This window comes from Scomber scombrus, chromosome 15, assembly GCF_963691925.1.
Source record: "Scomber scombrus chromosome 15, fScoSco1.1, whole genome shotgun sequence".
NCBI lineage: Eukaryota > Metazoa > Chordata > Actinopteri > Scombriformes > Scombridae > Scomber > Scomber scombrus.
In genome coordinates, this window is record NC_084984.1 from 20,706,856 (window position 1) to 20,728,923 (window position 22,068).

General features: G+C 38.0%; 1 protein-coding gene across 1 annotated transcript in view; it reads right to left on the minus strand.

Annotated features, from left to right (window-relative positions):
* The window catches only part of lpar1 (lysophosphatidic acid receptor 1), a 28,385-nt gene that overhangs the window by 694 nt on the left and 5,623 nt on the right, over positions 1 to 22,068 (minus strand). Inside the window, exon 2 of the mRNA XM_062434692.1 lies at positions 14,622 to 15,377. Within this exon, the coding sequence (XP_062290676.1) occupies positions 14,622 to 15,360 (739 nt within the window). The 5' untranslated portion in view covers positions 15,361 to 15,377. The remainder of the gene's footprint in view (positions 1 to 14,621; positions 15,378 to 22,068) is intronic.

Consider the following 22,068-nt stretch of genomic DNA (forward strand, 5'->3'; position numbering starts at 1 on the left):
AATAGTCCCTCTTCAGCCCATTTTCTCCAGTTTGAGGTGAAATCCATACATGATACTAACTTTCTTGAATGTCACCTAGTTAACATACTGTATTGCTGTTATTGTATTTCACCAAACTGGAACATCAGTTTTGGCACTGCAGTGCTAGGTCCTGGACTTCCTGGATACCTGGAGTTTAATTTTGTAATGACTTAATGATGACTTAGTTTGGTATCAAACCTGTTTTGCTGATTCACACTATGGTGATAGTGATTCACTTGGTCTTAAATTTGAGTACTGATGACTTGAAATTGGGACTGGATCACAAAGGTTACACGTCTAGTTGATTATGTGGTTGTTGTTCTGGAGCCATTGTGCCACCTCTACCTCCATTTTAAAATGAATATTATAGATGTGGCATCCTGGGTTTGAATCAGTTCAAGGACCTTGAAGACACTTTCTTGTCTTTCTCTTCTCTACAGAATATTAATACAGAATCTGTCTAACTCCAGAAAATCAATCCCTCAACACAACCACTGTTTGAAACATAGTCTGTCCTGAAAACAAACAAAAATCTCTCTACAACTACATACACTGTCCCTCTATAACTATATCTACACAGTTTCTAATGGCGTATTGTGAGCACAAAGTGTTTCTGTTTTACAGTGTTTTCAAAGATTGCTGTTGCAGATGCATTAGGGAAACAGTGATGTAAATTATTTGAATTGATCGTAAAATAATAAAAAACATAAAACCATTAGCAGAAAACTGTGGACATTAAAATCAATTTATCTCCCATTTACTTTCATTACACAATATAATTACATTTACCAGAACCACATTTTTCTTTTTGCTCGTAAGACAGAGAAAATGGAAACTGTTTCACGGTGAAACTGCGAGGTATGTCAGTGTTTACACATGCAAGCACCAAAAACATGGAAAAAGAAGGTATGGAAACAAAAAAATGCTTATTGTGAATTGTAAGTGGCTTTCAGATTTTATCATCTGATATGAGGGAAAAAATACAAACACTTTTGTTATATTTTTTACAAGCAATTGTAATTATTTAACTGAACTTATTTAGATTTAAGATTTTTATTTGTATTATAAATTGGGATGACCTAGAGAAATGTCAAACTTCCCAAATACAAACCTATTGAAGAAATAAGTAAGAAAACACAACTAAATGGATCTGCAGCGAGTTGTCAGGACGGCTGAGAGGATCATCGGCTCCCCCCTTCCAAACCTAAGTGATGTATACTCAGGCCGTCTCCTCACACGAGCCTCAAACATCAGGCAGGACACCTCCCACCCCGGACACTCCCTGTTCACCACCCTCCCCTCAGGCAGACTGAGAACTCCCAGCACACGCACTAACAGACTCCGAAAAAGCTTGAATGTGTTAGCTTATGTGTATATATACATTTATATTTTTATTTATTTTATCCTATGCTGCTATCTGACAGAGATTGCTCAAACTGAAATTTCATTGTATCATATACAATGACAATAAAGATCTATCTATCTATCTATCTATCTATCTATCTATCTATCTATATATCTATCTATCTATCTATCTATCTATCTATCTATCTATCTATCTATCTATCTATCTATCTATCTATCTATCTATCTATCTATCTATCTATCTATCTATCTATCTATCTATCTATCTATCTATCTACCTACCTACCTATCTATCTATCTATCTATCTATCTATCTATCTATCTATCTATCTATCTATCTATCTATCTATCTATCTATCTATCTATCTATCTAAACAGAACACATACAGTATTTGGCCAACAGACAGATTATTTTCTTTATTTTGTTGTAGTTTGTGCTTTTTTAGTGTCCCAGAAGCTAACAGGCAGTATATGTATATGACAGAATAGGAATAGGATCTAGTGCATGATTTTTCAAAGCCCTCCTAAACTACAACTAAAGGTAAGGAAAGATTCCTGATTACAACAAATAAATTGTGACTGGTGGTAGGAAACAGGATGGGATTCCTGATATCTTGAGAAATCAAATCAAGCAGTCTGCTTATCATAAACACTGCCTTATCAACATCCTCAGTTACACCCCCCCCCCCCCCCCCCCCCCCCCCCCCCCCGATGTGAAGCATCCAAAGACTGGAATGACTGATATCCACCTCATTTTCACAACCAGTACTCCATCATCCTTCAGACCTTGTAACCTCGTTTGTGAGAGGAGTGTGATAGCACAGTGCAGGGGGTCACTGAGTTATTACTCATGAAAGTCAAGCTAAAGTGTTATGAATTCAGTCAACAGATGCTATTTGTCCTAACTATAACACAACTGTTGGACATTAAACTCAAGAGACAAAAAGACTTGATGAGCAATGAGGCGAGCAGGAACGAGAGAGAAAGAGACAATATTGACAGGCAGGCCTGTTATCTGTTAGTGTTTTGCAGGCGGCAGCTGCAGCAAAGGCTTGACCTCACTTCCCAGCTATGCAGGCAGACTCTCCAGAGTTAGATACATTTCTCATACGGTTCGCAGCCCGGCACAGAAACTATCTCAACTATTTGTCTCTGTGTGAGACATCTTACTCTGAACAGGACAAAAAAGAAAAAGAAAACACCACCGAAACATTCAGCACTTCAGTTAGAAAAACATGAAAAATCCTTCTGACCGACGTTATGATTGTATTACATGACCATGTTTCCTGTATGTTTCAATAACACCGTCTCATTTTGTGTCAGGGCTGATGGAAACATATAATAATCATGAAACTGACCCCAACCACAACATATATTCTTCTGGGTAAGGCAGAACCATAGTAAAATAACAACTGAAAACACAAATCACTAGAGTCAAACTGTAAAATATGAGTAATAGTGAACAGAACTGCCCATGCAGGAACATCTTAGGTGAAGATTTTCATGTAAAACATCTATATTTATAAGATGTTTGTTTTGATTTTCCCTCAGAATTCAAAAGAAAACAGTCTTTGTCCTCAGCTGCTTTCATTTCCTCTCTCAATCCAGGTGTGATTGCCTGGATTGCCCCTTTAAATTGGCCCAAAAATGTGGCTGGTTTACCGTGCCACGAAGAGCAGCGTCAATGCTGCACCAGGTTCACAGATGGTAAACAAGAGTTTCTGTCTATGGAGGAAACAAGTATGTTTTTTGGCAGACCTGAGTGAATCCTTTTGCCTTGTCACTATTTAAAAATACCACATGGAGGGAAGAGAGACTGGAGAAATGGAAATTCAGTTAAGAAAAGTAAATAAACATCATTCCTAAGCGGGCCTGGAAAATCTGGAAATGTATGGAAAACTACTTCAAGAATTTCCAAGTCTTGGTAGAGTTAGCAATTACACAAAAGTCACAGACGTGTGGGAACAATGTTAATATGTCCTATAAGACTAGCAACAGCGTTATATGTGACAGATTATGATATTTGACGTTTTAAAGGATAATATTCAGTTTTCAGTTTCCATGCCTACATTTAATTATGGCAACCCTCAAATCCCTTTACACCAATCTGTATACAAGGTAGAGCATAATATCAAAACATAATTACACATTCAGGAAATTCAGTTATTGCAGTTACTATATTATGACCCACATCCAGAATCCAGTAAATAACATCATTTAGAGACTGATAGGATAATGACTTTTAAGAGTTTCAAAAGGCGATTTGTATGCATGTGGAATTGAAACAAAATTCCCATAACATTAACACAATTTATCAAAGAATCTATTAATCATGAAAGTTGAAACATTTCCTGTTTAGTCTTAGGGACTTTGCAATCCAATGTGTAAGGAGGCTTCTTTCTGACAAAAAAAAAAAGTTGGTGTTTTTACTTTTGATGTAAAACATCTGATTTAAGATTAATTTACTGACTCACAATTATATCATTATTATTAGTATTAGAAGTAGTAGTAGTAGTAGTGCTAGTAGTATTAGTATTTCCAACTTTCATCCTTTTTTTTCTTTTACTGGCAGAAATGGGCTTCCATAAAACGAGAGAACAGAGGGCTATGGGAACAAAAATAAGGAAATAATGGAGACCAGACTATGGCAATGAACCCAGCACTCCCATGAACACATGCAAAACCGAGGGTAGACACGGATAAACACTCGCATGTGCAGACACAAACACACGCAAGCACTCGCTTACATAATTATACATGGCACAGTGACAAATGGAGGAGCACATAAACACAAAAAAACATTTGGATGGTGTTGAGAAAGCGCTCACAAAATCTCTTACTTTGAACCCAGCACTGCCTTACAATCAACATGATCATTATTTAACAGAAATGGGGTTTCACTTTCAGCATTACAGCTCTTTGCTTTGGATAACATGTTTTGCAGATTATGAGCAATGATTTTGAGGTCTTTTTCTGTCTTTGCACTCAAGCCCCCCTCCTTCAGGTTAGGAAATATGCGTCTTTCCTAATCTTACTTGTTAGGAAAGGATTTGCGCTAATGGCTGACGTGTCATGTTTCTTCCAGGGAGAAAGGGATTTGTCATCATTAAGATGTTTGCGACATGGTTTTTTCAGTGTTACTGACATATCGTGTATTATTTTTCAGAGCATTATGCTCCCTTGGCCTCAATCACATGTAGTGCACTACAGAATCACATGAATATGAGGTTAGATGGTTTAAAGGATCATGCTGTGTGGTTTTACATGTTTAGCCCTTCAAGTAGAAATGACATATTTTGATGGCCCATATCACTTTGCTTTGAAAAGTAAACTGCAGAGATTTGAAAAGGTTGTCAATCACAATGAACATTATGGCATCTACGTTTGTATTATAAACGTTATTTTAGTTCCAATATACTTGCATGAAAATTCTCTTTTGTGGTGGTTTTAAAGATATGCCGATATTGGTGAGTTAGCTGCTGCTCCCTTATGTAAATTATTCCTCATTGTAATGTTTGGTTGTATTTTTGGATTAGATTTTATACAACATTGGCCTTCAGTGCAATGGCCTTGAATGCACCACCAAGGAGAGCTAATCTCTGTTTACACAACAAGTTCCCCAACCTAAACAAAAATATAGGTCATTTAGGTTGGGGAACCATCCACTCTGACCTCCTCCCTCAATGTGAATTCAGACAGAAAGTGAATAGAGTCAACTATAAACTATGTCTGTAGGAAATTCAGTTTCTCTTTCTCTTTTTCCTCTCATGTCAGTACATTTAGGAAGAAGATTGCACCGAGATACAAGCCAATGTTTTGGTAATATTTGCGTCAATTCTGTCTGAACATGCAGGTGTTTAAATAAACAATACTGTTTGTGCAATATTCAGGTATGGAGGTTGCTCACACTGAAATCAAGTAAAATCTATATAATAACTTTTGCATCAAACATGGTCTCCAGTAATATTTATATATCTGTAGTTTCTGTCATGTAAAAATTGAATCTTAGACCCCCTCCCATATGGCCCCTTTAAGTTTCTGATCCTCATAAAGCTATGTCTCACACCTCTGACTTTCTCTACATTATTTTGATGTGTTCCACATGTAGTAACATACTTAACTCATTATAGAGCTTCACATTCTGCTGTCTTGGATTGTCATGACTGACCACCCATTACTATATTCCTTTAGAGTTATCATTTCTCATTGTGTCTTCATGTCCGTTCAGGTTTCCTCTAATGTGCAATTCTAGGCTCTTAAGATTGAATAAACATCTAATATTACATTACTGGTTTCCATTCATCTGTATATCTCACTCATTTTCTTTCCATCAATCTCTATTTGTATCTCCCTTCATCTTTCTTCATTTATTTCTCGTTTCCTGCTCCCCTTCTCTACCCTTTTCTTTATTTTTTTAATCTCAACTTGGTCTCAACAACTCTGCAACTTTCCTCTTCTCTTCTTCCCTACTGTCATGTCTATCACTCTGTTTTATCTCTATTTTTCTATGTATGTCTCTTTCTACCATTTTCCTAACCCAACCATTATCTGTGGTCATGACTATGATCTCATTGAAATAAGTCAGCAGACCAAAACCATTATATATATTTCAGAAATGGCCACAAAAGGATTTTTTTCCCCCCACATCAGTGCTTCCACACATGCACTTAAGATTAGATAAAAGTTCACATTCAGTAGCTGAGTGATTTATTGATAAAGAGGCTTGTGGTGTATACAGTGATGGAGTCTGGTGGTGGTGTCACAGTGCTCTAATGGTCAGAGAAACAAGCTTTTCAGTGGAAGTACAGTGAAATGGCAATAATGAAGGGTTTTTTTCTGCTCTGCTAGCACTAAAAGTCTGTAATACACTGTATGTGCAGGGTCAGCAGCAGTGACACACTGCCAGGTGCTGAGATTTGTGATTTTCAAACTGTACTCCTCTCTGTTTTCTCAGTGTTTTGGAATAAAAAGACAAAAGTCGACAGTAAAATATGCGCACGCTGCTCACTGTGTTATGGTTTATATCAAATCCAGACAGCCAGGCACAGCTGTGCCAGTCACCACCAAATTCTGAATCTAATTTTCCAAAATTGCATCTGATTTTAAGTGGTTCTTCTGTTTTATGCGATTGAACTATAAACCAATACCAGTCCAGTCCAATGCTCCAACTGTATTTTTGACAACATTCTTAGTGTATGGTTACGTATGGTTTTTCTTCTGTTAGCTGTTTATTGCGCCAATGTCTGTTACTTCAGGCTGTGTCTTCAGATGTTTTCTGGTTAGAAAAGGGTTAATTATTCTGTCCCAGAAACAGCCACTTGGTCATATACACTTTTCACTGCCATGTAGATCCACATCTACAGCAAAAGCAATTTTAATATTGAGTAGTTCAAAAATCTGATGATTACATATTGATGATATACTTTTTTTTTTTAACATGAACACATCATGTGAAACTTTTTGATAAGGATCCCTTAGACCAAGACATGCACTGAGCAAGATATTTTATAATATATTTGGCCATAACAGCATTACCAGCATATAGAAATCCAGTATAGTACAGATTAGATAAATTACTAAAGGGAAATTCAGTTTTAATTAAATATTAAATACATTTAAATAGTACTAGTGCAGTGCCTGTTCAAAACATGCCTATTCCAAACAGGACCATTTCTCAATACCTAGAGAGAACAGTGCCTGAACCCTAAATGCCTCTCATGCAGACTATCAGTAGACAATACAAGTTACTGATGTTCTCTAAATGCCTCACATTCAGGCTATTGGTTCAAGTTACAATTTGCCACTGTTCCCTAAACACCTCACATGCAGGCTATTGGGAGATGCTACAATTTACCGATGCTCTTCAATCACCTCACATGCAGGCTATCAGTTTGAGACACAATTTACCAATGTTCAGGAGACGCTACAATTTTGAGCCGAAGTTGAACAGATGAACTGCAATGGCCATTCAAAACATGCCTGAGATATGTACTATGTCTTGAACATAGTACAGGATGTCACCAAGTTTCATTCACATCCAAATGAGTGAGAAACGTACAGCTTAACACTCTGAACTTTTTAATTCATTCTCTATGGTAGTCCTTATCTCAATGGATGTAATTACCTTCTCCGACCATAATGTAGGTTACAATGGCAGAGTAGCGCTGTCTGTATTTCCGCCCGTTAAATTCAATGGGCAGGAGAAGGAGCAGAGCTTTGTTTAGTTTTTAAGAATATATTGCTCATCCAAACAATTTCACACTCAACACTATACTTCCTTGGAACGTTGGTAATACACTCACCAAGTGTGAAGTGAATCTGATGAATTGAGAAAAGTTAAGGACATACATACATACCGACAGACAGAGATTCCTTTCTTTACAGTTGGATTTCGCATAATGTGGCCATAGTGGCTATGAGTCATAATAAGTTTGCTCTTTTGGGCTCCGTTATAGAGACGATAAAAACATCAATTCATTCATCCTCACACATAGGTGAGTACATCAGGCTAAAATTAACTGAAATTTCCCTTTAATGCAAACTTACAAAAGCAGGATTACTGAAAGAATAAGTAAAGTATGTTATGAAGCAGTTGATATATGTGGAAGACTGAAGAGTGTGCCAGAAATTAACTGATGCTGTTGAAACAGGATTCATAATGACAGATGCTACCATTGTGAGTGATTAGAAAAGCTTCACTGTGAAGAGTAATTTCTTGCATTACAAGCTTTACACAGACGCATACACCCACACACACACACACACAGTCAAATACATAGAAAACAGGTGACATAGCGAGCTGCATACCAGGCATGTTTCCATGCTGACAGCGGATTGGAGGGTTTGGCTTGTTGTTAGCTCTGATTGGTTCTGCTCTCAGTCCGCCAGAAGACACACATGCATTGTAGTAGCAGAGTGAAAAAAAAAGTGTGTGTATGGCAGGGGTATTTTTGAGCATGTAGCCATTATCTTCTGTTCTCACTTTGAAATCTTGGTAGGAAAATCAGTGAGCCCATGGGTTGAACATTGATTGGTTATACAATGTGATTTTGATAGTAGTGAACATTAGTGTTATAGCATCTGTGTGCATTTGCTTGGGCGATGGTATGTGTTTTGGCGCTCCACACTGTCTGACGATGTGACCGCATACAATACCAAGGGCTTGAAGATAATCAAATCATTCACAGAAGACCCCTACATGAGCCAACACCTGACACACAGACACACACGCACATTGATCAAGAGTCACGGTTAATTTGACTGAACTGTTGACTCATTGAAGAGTGATGAAGAGAATCTCTGTTGGTGCCACTCAAACATTTTTTCCCCCACCAAAAAGCCATATGCTGTGGTAGCAAAACTGTGATCGTTTTTGCAACAGATCAGTGACAGTTAACTAGATTTGCTTATTGTGTAAATTCTCTCAGTTCAAGTTTATTTTTGATAGTTGTCAGCAAAAATTAAAGGCAGAAACATTTACCGCAAGCCAGGAATGGTATTCAACAACAACCAAATGGGCACACTCGCAGATGGTGTTTTCACCAGTTGTTTGCAAGTTCTAACCAGGGGTCATTTTTTGCGAGGGCACAGTTCAACGATGTATTATGTTAATGTTCATACCAGATCACGTTGTTACCAGTAATTATCTGCTTTGACTTCTTTGTTTATGATGTGTAATTGAACTACTTTATTAACACTACATTGCTTTTAATAGCAACAAGAAAATATGAACAAAAAGGCTAAACTCAGGGTTAACGTTAGCTTACCAGCAAGAATGATTATTTAAGGTTAGGTAAAGAAAGCTCACAAACTTATATCCACAGTTTTTACCTATACTATTTAGTTATTGTCGCTTTTGTAGGACTTTTCAATTCTGCAGACTTATCTAGACTTAAACAATAATTTAGCTACTAATAATAGCAAAAGACAACAAGCTAACGCTAATGTTAATTACATGTGGGTTATACTTAAAACCACTGAGGCTAAAGTCAAGTATTTAATTCATAACTACATTCAAGTTGTACTGTTTTATGTTGTGTGCTAGAGTGTTTATTGTGTAACCTTTGTAACTGGTCTAAGGCCAGCTCATTCACTACATTCACTGTGTGGGAGTCAGTTCTGGATGCTTCCTGGATGGCTGTGTGCTGTTCTTTCTTGGAGGTTTTGTTAAAGTTTTCTTGACGTGTGCTTTTAGTCCTCATCTTTGAAGCCTTATCTCTTCTCAAAACTGAAACAGTTTAAAATCTAACCTGTGTGTGGCTTGTACGGGTGTATACAATATGTTATTATGATGGTGATGCTATCTAATATGAACTAATATGAAAATAATAAGTAAAAAATTACATTATTTTCATTTCCTTTTCTTTTAAAGGTTTACTTGCTAACATACTTCTTCTCCTCGGCTTTAATTAAAGCACTGTTGCTTTTGGTTGGCATATTATGCCCACAGGGGTCAAATCTTAAAACCCCCATCACTCAATAGCAATAAATGGTGGCGAAAAATCCACAGTGTACCTTAATGAAATTGGAAAGGCTTTATCTATTTGTATGTGCGTGTTTGCATTCTGTTTCCGTGTGTATGTGTCCCTATCTCAGCAGAGGATACATGCTCTATTGTCTTTGGCAAAACAAATCTAGTACAAGCCAGATTCTGGTTTTGTTTTCCCATCGTTTGACTACATTATAAATACGTCAGAGTTTATGTGAATGGAGCCAATCTTGTGTCCCACTGTCCTTTATTAAGCCTGAGGGCTTATGTGAGTGTGAGAGTCCATGTGCACATGCATGTGCTTTACGCATGTGTTCAAGTGTGTGTAACCAGCTATGTCAAAAATGTTTTCCCCATCTCATCCTGTTCCTCAGAGAAGAAATCAGCCATGGCTGGCTTTACCGCATCCTGAGAGGAACAAGTGGAGAGGACAAGCAGGCAGCAGGGGAGCAGTTATTATCATCTGGTCGGCAGATGGATGAAGCTGGACAGGGAGTTGCTGAGGGGTTTACTTTCCAGTCAAATGGCAAAGGCAAAACTCGTCTTAACCTTTCCCTCAGAACTTGAACATTATCAAAACCCAGAACTCTCTGGCAACTTTTACCATAAAGGGGAGTAAAAGACTTAGGGCCTAAACTACTACTGTAGCCAGGGTAACACAAAAACAGGCCTTTTCTTTTTCTTTTTTTTTTCTCTTTACAGCAGATGAGAAGTGTCAAATGGATGTGAATAAATGTTTGTGTGTCCAACAAAAAAGCCTCCTGTATATTAGTACAGCAAAACATCTGGTATTTTATATTGTCCTCAGTGCTTAATAGGGATGAAAACTGATAAGATATTATCAATACCAATGCCATTATCAATTATGCTTATCTGTCCAGTTCTTTATCAATTCCTTTATCAAATCCTGATCAATTGTTTATGTGAAAAAAAGTGGGCCTACACAGGTTTTCAGTGACATCGCAACTGTTTTATTATCGCCACTGTTTATCCTTGCATGCTGAAGAATATTTGGAACATAATTGGTAGGTGAGATAGATGGTGCACAGCCAAAAGCTAACTGCATTAATTCATGAATTCATTAATTTGAAACCATTTTACAGTTCCCTGCCTGTATGTGAATAACAAAATGAAGAGGAGGTTTAGGTTCCACTGTTGGAACCACTGCCGTTTTTGCAGATGAACTGAAGATAACTTTAATGTGTGTGTGCTGTAGACAGTAAAGAGGCTGCTCTGTCCTCACAGATGAGTTCCGTCTTTTCTGTTCCATCAACACCACACCTCTGGGCATTGATAAAAGAAATTGATAAGCTCAGAGGCATAAGATCCCGATGGATCCGACTATTTGGAACCTTTTCTAAACTGGAACCGGTTCTCGTTTCCCATCCCTAGTGCTTAATAATGACATCACTCTGAAACAGCAGTTGGATTCCAGAGCGAACCAAAACACATATTACACCCTTGCTCAAAAGACTTACCTTCCCAGTAAGGGTTTGGCCTCAGCAAAAAGACACATGTGATTTGTTAAGATATTCAGAAAAACAAAAGTTTAAAATTTATAATGATGAGTATTGAAAAAACTGTTGTTGCCTCACATCGCATTGTTTCCAGTTTTCTCGAATGCTGCATGTTCTAGCAAAGCTGGTAGTGGAAACACACACACACACACACACACACACACACACACACACACACACACACACACACACACACACACACACACACACACACACACACACACACACACACTCTCAAAATAATCCCTCGATCATCTATTAAACAGACTTTCTTCTCATATTCTGGGCTTTAAAAATATAGATTTTTCCAAACTGTTGAACTTCTCTGTGATCCCTTTTGGGATTGCAGCCAAACAGCACCTGTTTCTGCAATTATGTCATCTTTAAATGTTTTCATTTCTCCTTAAGTTTGTGTTCACAGAAAAACCCTTGAATTTCTACCTCAATTTCCAGAAATAACATATTTGTAAACTGTTTATAAGTTTGTACTGTCATGCATATATGTGACCCCAAGCCGGGCCTTTAATGGTTGGACCTGTTACTGAGAAACTCTTGAGAAAAGGAGGTGATATATTTTGTTTCATTTCTAAGGAATCCTCTGCTGCTTTGGGATGAAGTCACTTATTAGCATTTGGAACACATTTATGTTTATATTGTCTTCTGACTCTTCTCTGTTGTTGTATATGGAACACTCATTACAAAAACACAGAAGCAGCTGGAGAAGACATTAAAAAAATCCAGCCAACGGTTGTACAATGCTAAAGTGAAAATGAGACAGCATTGTGTTAACGCATGTCATGTACCTCTACTCCATCAAAATATGAACAGTTTTACTGTCACAACTGACACTAAAGTGCTGAGAAGGGTCATGGACACTTTAATGTCTTTATTTGGTCATTGTATTAATCAGGGAAGAAGATGCTATGACAATAAAAGACAAATCCAGTAATAAGAATATTGTACTACCATTGCTTAGTGACCTTTCCCATCTTGCAAAAGTCTTATATTTCAACTTCTTTCAAGAATAATATTTAATACATGCAATCATCTTGTAGTCCTCCGACAACATTGTCATATATTCATTAATTTACTTAATTAATAGCCTTACAGATGCATAATATTTGATTTTTTAGCCAAATACAATTGTGGGAAGAAGCGGTGGTCCTGTTTGTGGAGAAAGCACTCAAACCGTCAGGGTGAAACAGTCAATGGAGATAAGCACAGCCAGGCAGTGGAAGACAACATGACGATTCATATTGGCAGAAATGTCAATTTCGGACTGATGCAAATATTTAATTTATCATCCTTTATCAGCTGATACTAATGAAGTGTCAATGACAATAATGTGCATCCCTAACTAGCCTTTAAGAAGCATGGTAATGTCTGCTGATGAGACTCAAGAAAAATCTGTCTCTTCTGTGCAATGTATGTGTGAAGCTTCGACAGATGAGAAACAAACATAGAGGCAGATAAAGCCTGTTGTCCAGTTTTATACTCACTATAGGCTACAGAGCACATTCAGCTGTCCCATTGCTTTGAGTTAAGAGTGGAGTAAAGACAACAGAGGCAACAGGATGAGATAACACAGCACACACAGGAGACAAATCACATGGAATCCTTTGGTATGTTTTGTCTAGGATCAACACATCCTGCTTCCAAGCACTAAGACTTACTATTCCCACAATTCACACTCCAATTCACACTACTGTCCACGTAAAAACTGTAATGCTATTATTTATTACACACTACTGAAGAGGCCTGCAGACTTGAAAAGTGGGGAACATATTTTTTACTGAATTCTTAGACATAAAACTGTCAGACATCTCGAGGATAAAACAGGCGCTGTTTCATCAGAGGAGATTGTCAATGCACAAAAAACTGTCTAACCACAAAATTACAATACTACAGAAAAGTATGATTGTGGTATATTGCAACTTAATTCTTATATACTTTATGTATAGACTTTATGTTTTGTGACGATTAAATTTATTCTACAGTGATACCAATAAGTATAGCCAAAACCATATCTTGTGCCTGTTATACTGCTCACCCAGTGCAAATGTGACTAATAATCTCTATTTTCATCAACAGTTGAAAATCCACTGTTGTCAGCAGTTGATAAAAATATTACGGTGGTTTGGCAATTCTTGATATTAATCTTAACATGCTGGGGCTCACAAAAATTCCAACATCATTACTGTAAATGGCAGGAAGACCTAGGAGGCTGGTCGTTTTCCCAATTAGCAGTATGTGTTCAGTGGAAATTTTACAATAACACTAATACAGCATGGGTTCTGTTCATTGTGGATAAAGATCTGTTCATCAAACTGCAAATATAGGCATATTCAGAGGACAAAATATAATATTGACTGATTGAGTATTCATTTCAAATCATTGAAAATGATACCATTCACATTTTCAGTACACTGTAAAGACTTTTAAATGCTAACCTGCAGGCTCCCCTTCCTCTACACATATCCTGAATCCTTTAAGTACTTTAAAAACTCACAACCTCTTTTATTTTCTTCAGGAAATCAAATAACTTTTTAAAAAAAATGTATTTTACAAATAGAGCTAATTTTGTCTAACTTAACTAACATTGTATAATGGGTAAAACTTTAGTGAGTGGTGGTTTAGCATTGCATTCAAATGAGACTTTATAACAGTAATGCTATCTTCGCTTTCCGCCAAGAGTCTGACTGTGGTCTGTAGTTTTAACTTTGATGATTTCATGCACTGTATAAAGTCAACAACCCACATCTATCAAAGTGCTACGGTAGCGATCTCACTATTCCACATCTCAAGCTGAAACTACTGTTTCCTTAATAAATTACACTCATATGCAACCGTTTTTCCTTAGCACAATATGTTTGAAACTTAATGTTGATTCTTTGTTGGCTATATCAGAACATATTCCTGCTGCAGATATTCACAGCCAGTATTTTTCATGTGAATATTTCAACAAAATTGGCACTGAACAGTTGCTGATTGTAAAATATTCATGCTTGTAGTCGTGCTAGGCAAACACAGCTTGGACTCAGTGCTGAATGATATAGCCTGACAGATAAACCCATCAACAGATTCATTGTTCTGTTTCTGCTGCTGACTTCAGATGTCACACTCACTGCTACAGAGATACAGTATATAACTAGAAATACAGAGGCAGCTTGCTAGATAGAGATAGATAGGTGGATAGAAAGGACAGGAGGAGGAGGATATATTTTTCTTACCCAACACGATCACCACGGTTTTCAGAAGAGACATCATGGTGTCTCGGTTGCGTCGCTGTCCAGAGCTATGCCGCGACATCCTCATGGTCCTCTGGCGTACATAGACAAAGATGTGAGCATACAGTGTCACCATAACAACAAACGTCACCAGGTTAAACACTGCCCAAAAGATCAGGTAGGAGTTGCTGTAAAGCGGCGCCATGTTGGAGCAAGATTTAATACTACAGATACAGTTCCAGCCCACGCTGGGGATAGCCCCCATAATTATGGACATGGTCCATATTATGACAATCACTACCACCACACGCCTGTTGCTCATGCGTGTGTGTAGCTGCATTCGGAACACGGTGATGTGGCGCTCGATGGCGATGGCAAGCAGGTTGGCCACAGACGCTGTCAGGCTGGTGTCAATCAAGCCTTGACGTAGCAGCCACGTCGAAACAGTGAGACGCCTCGTGTTCGGCCCCGTGTTGAACATCAAGTAGAAGTAGGCCAGTCCAGCAAAGAAATCAGCAGCTGCCAGGTTGGCCATCAGGTAGTAGATGGGGAAGTGGAATCTCTTGTTGACATAGATCGCAATCATCACTAGAAGGTTGGCAAGCATTATGAAGATGCAAACAGTGATGCCCAGGCCCATCACCAGCTTGCTGACTGTGTTCCAGTCAGTAGCAAGGTATTTGCCACTGCGGTTGTAGAAGAACGCAATGGTTTCATTGTAATAGCACTGTTCCTCATCCATGTTGGTAGTGGTGCTTTCTGAAAGGAGAAAAAAATAACAGTAAGACACTGGTGGGAATTATCATCAACATTTTGATTCAAGTTTTCTCTCTGTCATATGTATGTATGTAGGGACACTGGAGATGTTCTGAATTTTGAAAAGCAAGGTTTATTTTTCACATACATTGATCTGATACACTGCCCTTCATCTCAAAGCAATACCAACAGATTGCCACAAAAAAGCTAGATTTCATCATTAGATCACATCTGGTTGTTTCCCTCCAATTGGCAACTGAACCACATTGTAAAAGCCAAATGTGTGACGTTTACAGGATCGTAAAAGCGAGATTAAAATGAGCAGTTGAAAAAGTGCTTGCATCAAATGACCAGATAGTTCAGTAAAAGGGTTTGGCATACATGGAAATTTCAATCTGATTGCATCACTGTGTAAATGAAACCTAAAACCGTAATCTGGCCAAAAGAAAAAGTCAAACTGACTGTGAATTACTTGTCTCTTAGGAATTCAATAGATATAAGTTATCTACAGTGTGTCTGTGTGTGTGTGTGTGTGTTTGTGTGTGTGTGTGTGTGTGTGTGAGATAGACATAATAGGTATGTTTGTATTAAAGTCTATTTAATATGCTAAGATTACTAAAACAATTAAAGAAAAAAATAAGCATTTTGAAAAGAAATGTGCGCAGCTAGGTGGCAAAGATGCTCTTTATTTTTCAGGAGTCATCAAAAGGAGCCACAGTCTCTCCATGAAATAATTAAATGGCCATCAAAAAAGTGTACTTAAACTACCATTTGAAGCATGATGATGGTTTTTTCATTAAAAATCACATTAGAAATATGTACTTGCATGGATTTAGGATACCCAAACAAAATCAATTAACCAACAGAATGGTCTCTGTGTTCATTGTTTTGACCACACGTCTTGTTTTTTTCCTGTAGTCAAGAATGAGTTAATCTACATTTTTCCAGGAAAAAAGTATATATTCCTCTTTCATAACATTCAACACAAAGCAGTGCTTCAGGAAACATGTGGACTTAAGCCGGTTCCTGAAACATGGAAAAACAAAAATCCCCTTTGGATTTAGACTTAACTTGATTGGTAGTCGTTTGTGTGTGTGCGCCCCTGTGGCCCCCTGAGTGTTTCACATACAGAAAACCGTTTCGTATCGTAATCATTAAGAGAGGAACAGCAGCTTTTGTAAGCGCAAAAGGTCAAAAAATGATTGTTAGAAACAAAACTTGTATTGTCTACAAGTCACAGTTAACAACAACACTACACAAAGCGTGCGTGCGTGCGTGTGTGTGTGTGTGTGTGTGTGTGTGCAGCTGTGGCTCTGTGTGTTTATGTATCTATGTGTAAGCACATTCACAGGCAGGCACATAAGGCTGTGTGAATAAACCCCTGTGTGATATGAAGCTGCAACATGTTTTTTCCATCTGCCCGAGGTTTACGAGTGTTCCTTCTTTTAAAAAAACGCATCCGAGGAAACTGACAAAACTAAGCAGCAACAGCAGCAACATGACACTTTGAGTCAACTCACACACACACACACACACACACACACACACACACACAAACACACTCACACTCACACACACACACAAACAAAAACACTGCTCACAGGAACATGTGTGTGTGTAATAAGCTCCAGTCCCACACAGATGCTGGCTGGTCTCTCTCATACACCCCAGACCGGAAATAAGACCTCAGGGCTAGAGGAGAGTGTGTGTGAAGCTGAGTGTGTATGTGTAAGAGTGAGACCGAGACAAAGAGAGAGAGAAGGGGGAGCAACTGAAGAAACAAGAGGGGATGACGAATGAAAGAACGAGTATTAGAAGTTCTGGGTCAAAGGCCAGTGTTTTTGTGGAAATCCTTCTGTCTTGATTTACTTTCTAATATGACCGTTGCAATCCTCTAAGCCCCCTTTTCTCTCTGCAGTGACACAGCAAAAAAAAAAAAAAAAACTCCACTCTGCCAAAACTGAACTGCAAACATGAAGGAGTTTTTTTTTCTCTCTCTCTCCCACGTGGACTAATTTGCAATGTAGGAAAACTATCACAACCTCCACCTCTCAAAAATTCACATGAAAAATAAGCGATACTCCTGGGAAACGAGGTTTTACAAAAAGCTATGAAAAGCTCAAGTTTGCCAAAATATTTTCCAACTATCGCACCTTAACTGCAAAGGAGCACTAAATCTCATTTGTAATACACTGTTTTGACAGCCTCGATATACAAGACATGTTAGATAATGTAAAAAGGCAAGTTTTTCCGGTAGCTAAAACCCATAATTTAGATCCTGAATGTGCTTTTGTTCCACAGCACACCATAGTATAAATCCCAAATTTATTAATCTTAATCCATGCCAAAAGCAATACTGCCCATCAACTATACAGTAGACTGGCTCTAAATGTTGGCAGTGTGCTACATCCTTACATCCCTTAGCCAAAATGGGTGTGTATTAGGCATGGCAGTGCACCAATAACAGTAAAAAGGAAGTTCCAATCAATTAAATAAACGGTTTTCTGGACTCTGTTTATATCTCCAATTTCCTGAGGTGGGCTGATAAGGAGCTCCATCTGCAGTCATGTTTGCTTGAAGTTGACGTAAAATGTTATTTTATTCACTGAAATATCAATGGTACATTTTATTAGCTGTATTGAATTATTGTTGGGGGAGTGCTGCTCCGGATGTATCTGCTTCATTTCTGCATGATGATTTCTGAAGAGATGGATTTAAAAAAACAAAAAAACAAAGTTAAACTGTATGTGAACATTTGATTAATGGCAAGTTGTTTTAGAATTCTTCATCCTCTATTTTTTTTTAAACAAAAACCCAACCACACAAAATATTAAGCCTCCTTTAATAAAGCTACTTCTATTTATCAGATTATACATGACAATCATCAGATTCCTTTTTTATACAAACTGCACATCTTCATAAGTCATATATTGGGTCTGAAAGTACAGTAGCAAAGTTCAATGCTCAAGAAACAAACTGCTAGAGTTTTCTGTTTGTGATATTCTTTCTTGTTATTTCCGTTTGGTTTCTTGAATGTCTCTGAGGTTTGTCTTTTCTCATCATTACTTCCATCAAGAGAAAGCAGTAACTCAGCCATTAGAAGCACTGAAAGCAGCAGCTGAGTGACATGGCAACACTAATGCAGGCTAGATCCGTAATGAGGGACCATCTGTGACAACTACGACAGCAGATGAAAGCCCATCTATTCTGCTTGTCATCTGCGGTTTATGGCCATTACACGTCTGGAGGGAGCAGTCACCAGGGCATTAGATGCCTGAGGCGAGTAGTCAATACTAGAAAGTGGAGGAAGTGTCAGTGGCCTCTCAATGCACATTCCCGACACTTTCATCAGACCCTTGGAGCCTGCAGAGAAAGATCCTGTCATTGTGTGTGTGTGTGTGTGTGTGTGTGTGTGTGTGTGTGTGTGTGTGTGTGTGTGTGTGTGTGTGTGTGTGTGTGTGTGTGTGTGTGTGTGTGTGTGTGTGTGTGTATTTGCGACAGACCGTGGGTGGGTCTTGTAAAAGGGAAAGATTGAGCAAGAAAAGAGGACACAGAAAGAGGGGATTTTAGATTTCTGTGTTGGTCCACCTGGGTGTATACTGTATGTTCACTATTAAAGAGAAAGTTTGAATGACTAAAGTTGTTGGAACTTTTAGTGTGTGTGAGTGAGGGCGGAAGATTTGGGAACATTTGTGTGTGTACAATGTGTTGAACCCCGGGTGTTAAAGACAGAGAACAAAATGCTCACTGTGTGCACTGTGTGTTGACATACTCTCTTCATGCTTGTTAGTAATGTGTGATAAAGTCTGGCTGCATGGAGAGAGAGAATCAAGTGTGTGTGTATATGTGTGTGTGTGGCTAAGTGTCTAATAGGCTATGAAAGGACCACCCTGGAATCCACACAAGTGAGGTCATTACTCAAGAATCAGCACCAGGGCTGCACCCGTATATTCATAACATACGCCTAATTAAAAAACACACCAATAGTCACTCTCTCACAGACTCATACACTCTTTATCAGTTGTTTGCAAAGGAGCAAACGCATTTCCTCCCTCCTAAATATGCTACTACACAAATATTTATCCCCCCTTCCTTCTTTTTTTAGATTTCATTGTTTTAACTTCAGTTAAATGAAACGCTCCCTTTGCAGGATGAGATATTTCTATATAAGTTGTTGAAAACTGGTAACACTCAGGACAAGGCCACTAGCTCTGAGCCAAAGTAGTTCATTACAGCTCACAATACGCGTTGAAAACAGCTAATCTTTATGAAAGAGTTATAGGACTCCCTAGAAACAGTACTGATACTCAGAGGATTATCCTGATGAAAGTAATAAAGTACAAACAAAGGTCTCGGGGGCATTAAAATCCAAATGTTTTTGGACGTTTCATGGCAACTGTCTAAATGGATTATGTGCAAACTTGATATTTTGGCTTTAAGGTGCCACAAGAGGAGAGTTGGCGAGTCCATGTACAGCTGGAGGCCACTGAAATGATTAGGGATTATCCTCTTGAGAGCCTAAATATCAATTTTACATTTTATGGCATTGGGATCAGCTGTTGAGATACAGTATCTCATTCTAAACCAAGTAAATTCAGAACTGATTGGGGCTTTTGACAAAAATTCAGGAGATGACCAAAGTTTTAAGAATCATTCCTATGAGATATTCAGTATTGACATGAAATTTTATGGTAATCTGGGTAGTTTTATCAAGATTTGACGCTCTTGATCCAAAGACAGATAAATGATACCAACTGAAGAAAATCCACGTCCTCAGGCCTCAAGGCAAATAACCCAAAGTTAGGATCTGAACAGCATTACCTTTTCCTTTTTTGTAGAAAAAAGTTAAAATAGGTTGCAAGAGTGAATAGATCTGTATGTCATCTGTGTTTTCTTACCATTGGTCTAACACCTACTAAGGTAAACTGACTGTGTCTAATTAACTCAAGGCTAAAACAGAAGTTGAATAAACAGGTCTTCTCCCAGCAGCTCAACAATCTATCATCCAACGTTCTGGCTGTTATTGTTAATACAGTCCTGAGAATAATCACACTTTCAGGGGAACACCAGTGAATATAAGGTTTGACATGTTATTCCTACATTGAAAGAAGGTTTAGTCTGCATTAGTGAACATTTAATAATGTGTCAGACAGACGCCTGGCCACTCCCTGATCTGTGAGTCTATACTGAGATACATTTCACAGGGATGTGCTGAAAAATATTATCAGGTTAAATTCCTACATACATTTCCAAGGATGTTTTTTATTAATTCTTCAACTGATAATACACTGATGTACAGCTCACTTGTTTGTAGAAGTCTACAAATCCATTCTCTCTTTTATGGTAAATGAATGAGCTAAAGACTATCATACTGATATATAGTTTAATTAAGAACTATTGCAAATCCAGGACATTTCATGAGGAAAAGAACACATTTTACCACTTTACCACCTACAGAGACAAAAAGGCTAGAGTTGTATCATGCAAGATTTGTTTCCTGTAGTTCATTAGCATGGCATCTCAGTCTAAATTCTCAGCTCTGTGGTTTCTAGGTTTGAAAGGATGATTCATTTTCATTATAATTCAGACAGAGCTCATAAGACTGATTACAGTTATGTATAAGTTATGAGACTGAGTAGTGATCTCACTGGTACAAATATGGAGCCTGATCGTGATTCTTAAAGATGTAAAACTATTTTTGTATAAAAATAAAAGAGAAAAAATGAATCACCCAAATTGCAGAGTTCAGCTGTGCCGCATTTTTCAAACAAGACTTTGATGTGAATGAATTATGCGTGATGGAGGTTACATCTGAAAGTGATAGAAGGTTTTTTCACTGAAACTGTCTGTGTGCTCTGCTTTATGGGGAAACTTAGCTTAGGATTGCCTTACAGTAGTTAATGAACAGGGGAAACTTCTAGGCTTATATCTTATGTTAAATTTGAATCAAATTTTAAGGAAAGGACCATTTTTGGGTGGTTTTTTTTATTTTTATTTTTTTACTTTACACCGACCTGATGCAATTTTTTCCCTGCCTGCAAAGTTGCTAAATAGTTGTATTTCCAACATTCATCTCCCGCTTTATGAATTACAAACTGACTGAAATGGTTTTGTGAAATTCATAGCATGACTGACCACGATGAGGCATTAGTTTGAAGGTGTGTATACTATCACAATTAGAATCATATTAAAAAGCCTGATTTCCTTTGCATATCCGTGCAGACTGAGATCATTTTTGAGCTACATTCTTACACAGCGTGGGCATACAGATTCCAATTTTTAATGTAAGTTTAATCCACTTAATTCCTGCTTGGCACTGCTGTGGCAACTTGGATATCATATGTATGTCAAGTGAAACTGAGAAGACTTATAACTTTCCACACTTCTTCCATTTTCCCCCTCTTGTCTCTTCACTTGTAGTCCTTTCCAGACCATATGCTTCTCTTCTTTTTGCACAAAATCCCCATGTTTTCTCTCTCCTCTCTCCCTCCACCTTGTTTTAAATCTCCTTTCTTCCTTTCCTCCTCTCACCTCAGCCCTCTCAATTCTCCTCCACTCTTTTTCTTTCCTCTCTTCCCTAACTTTCCTTTTCCATTGTTGATCCACCTTTTTCATTTCTTCTCTTCTTAACTCCAACTTAACTTTCCCATACTGTCCCATCCTGTTTTCTCTACTTAAATCCACATGTTCTCTG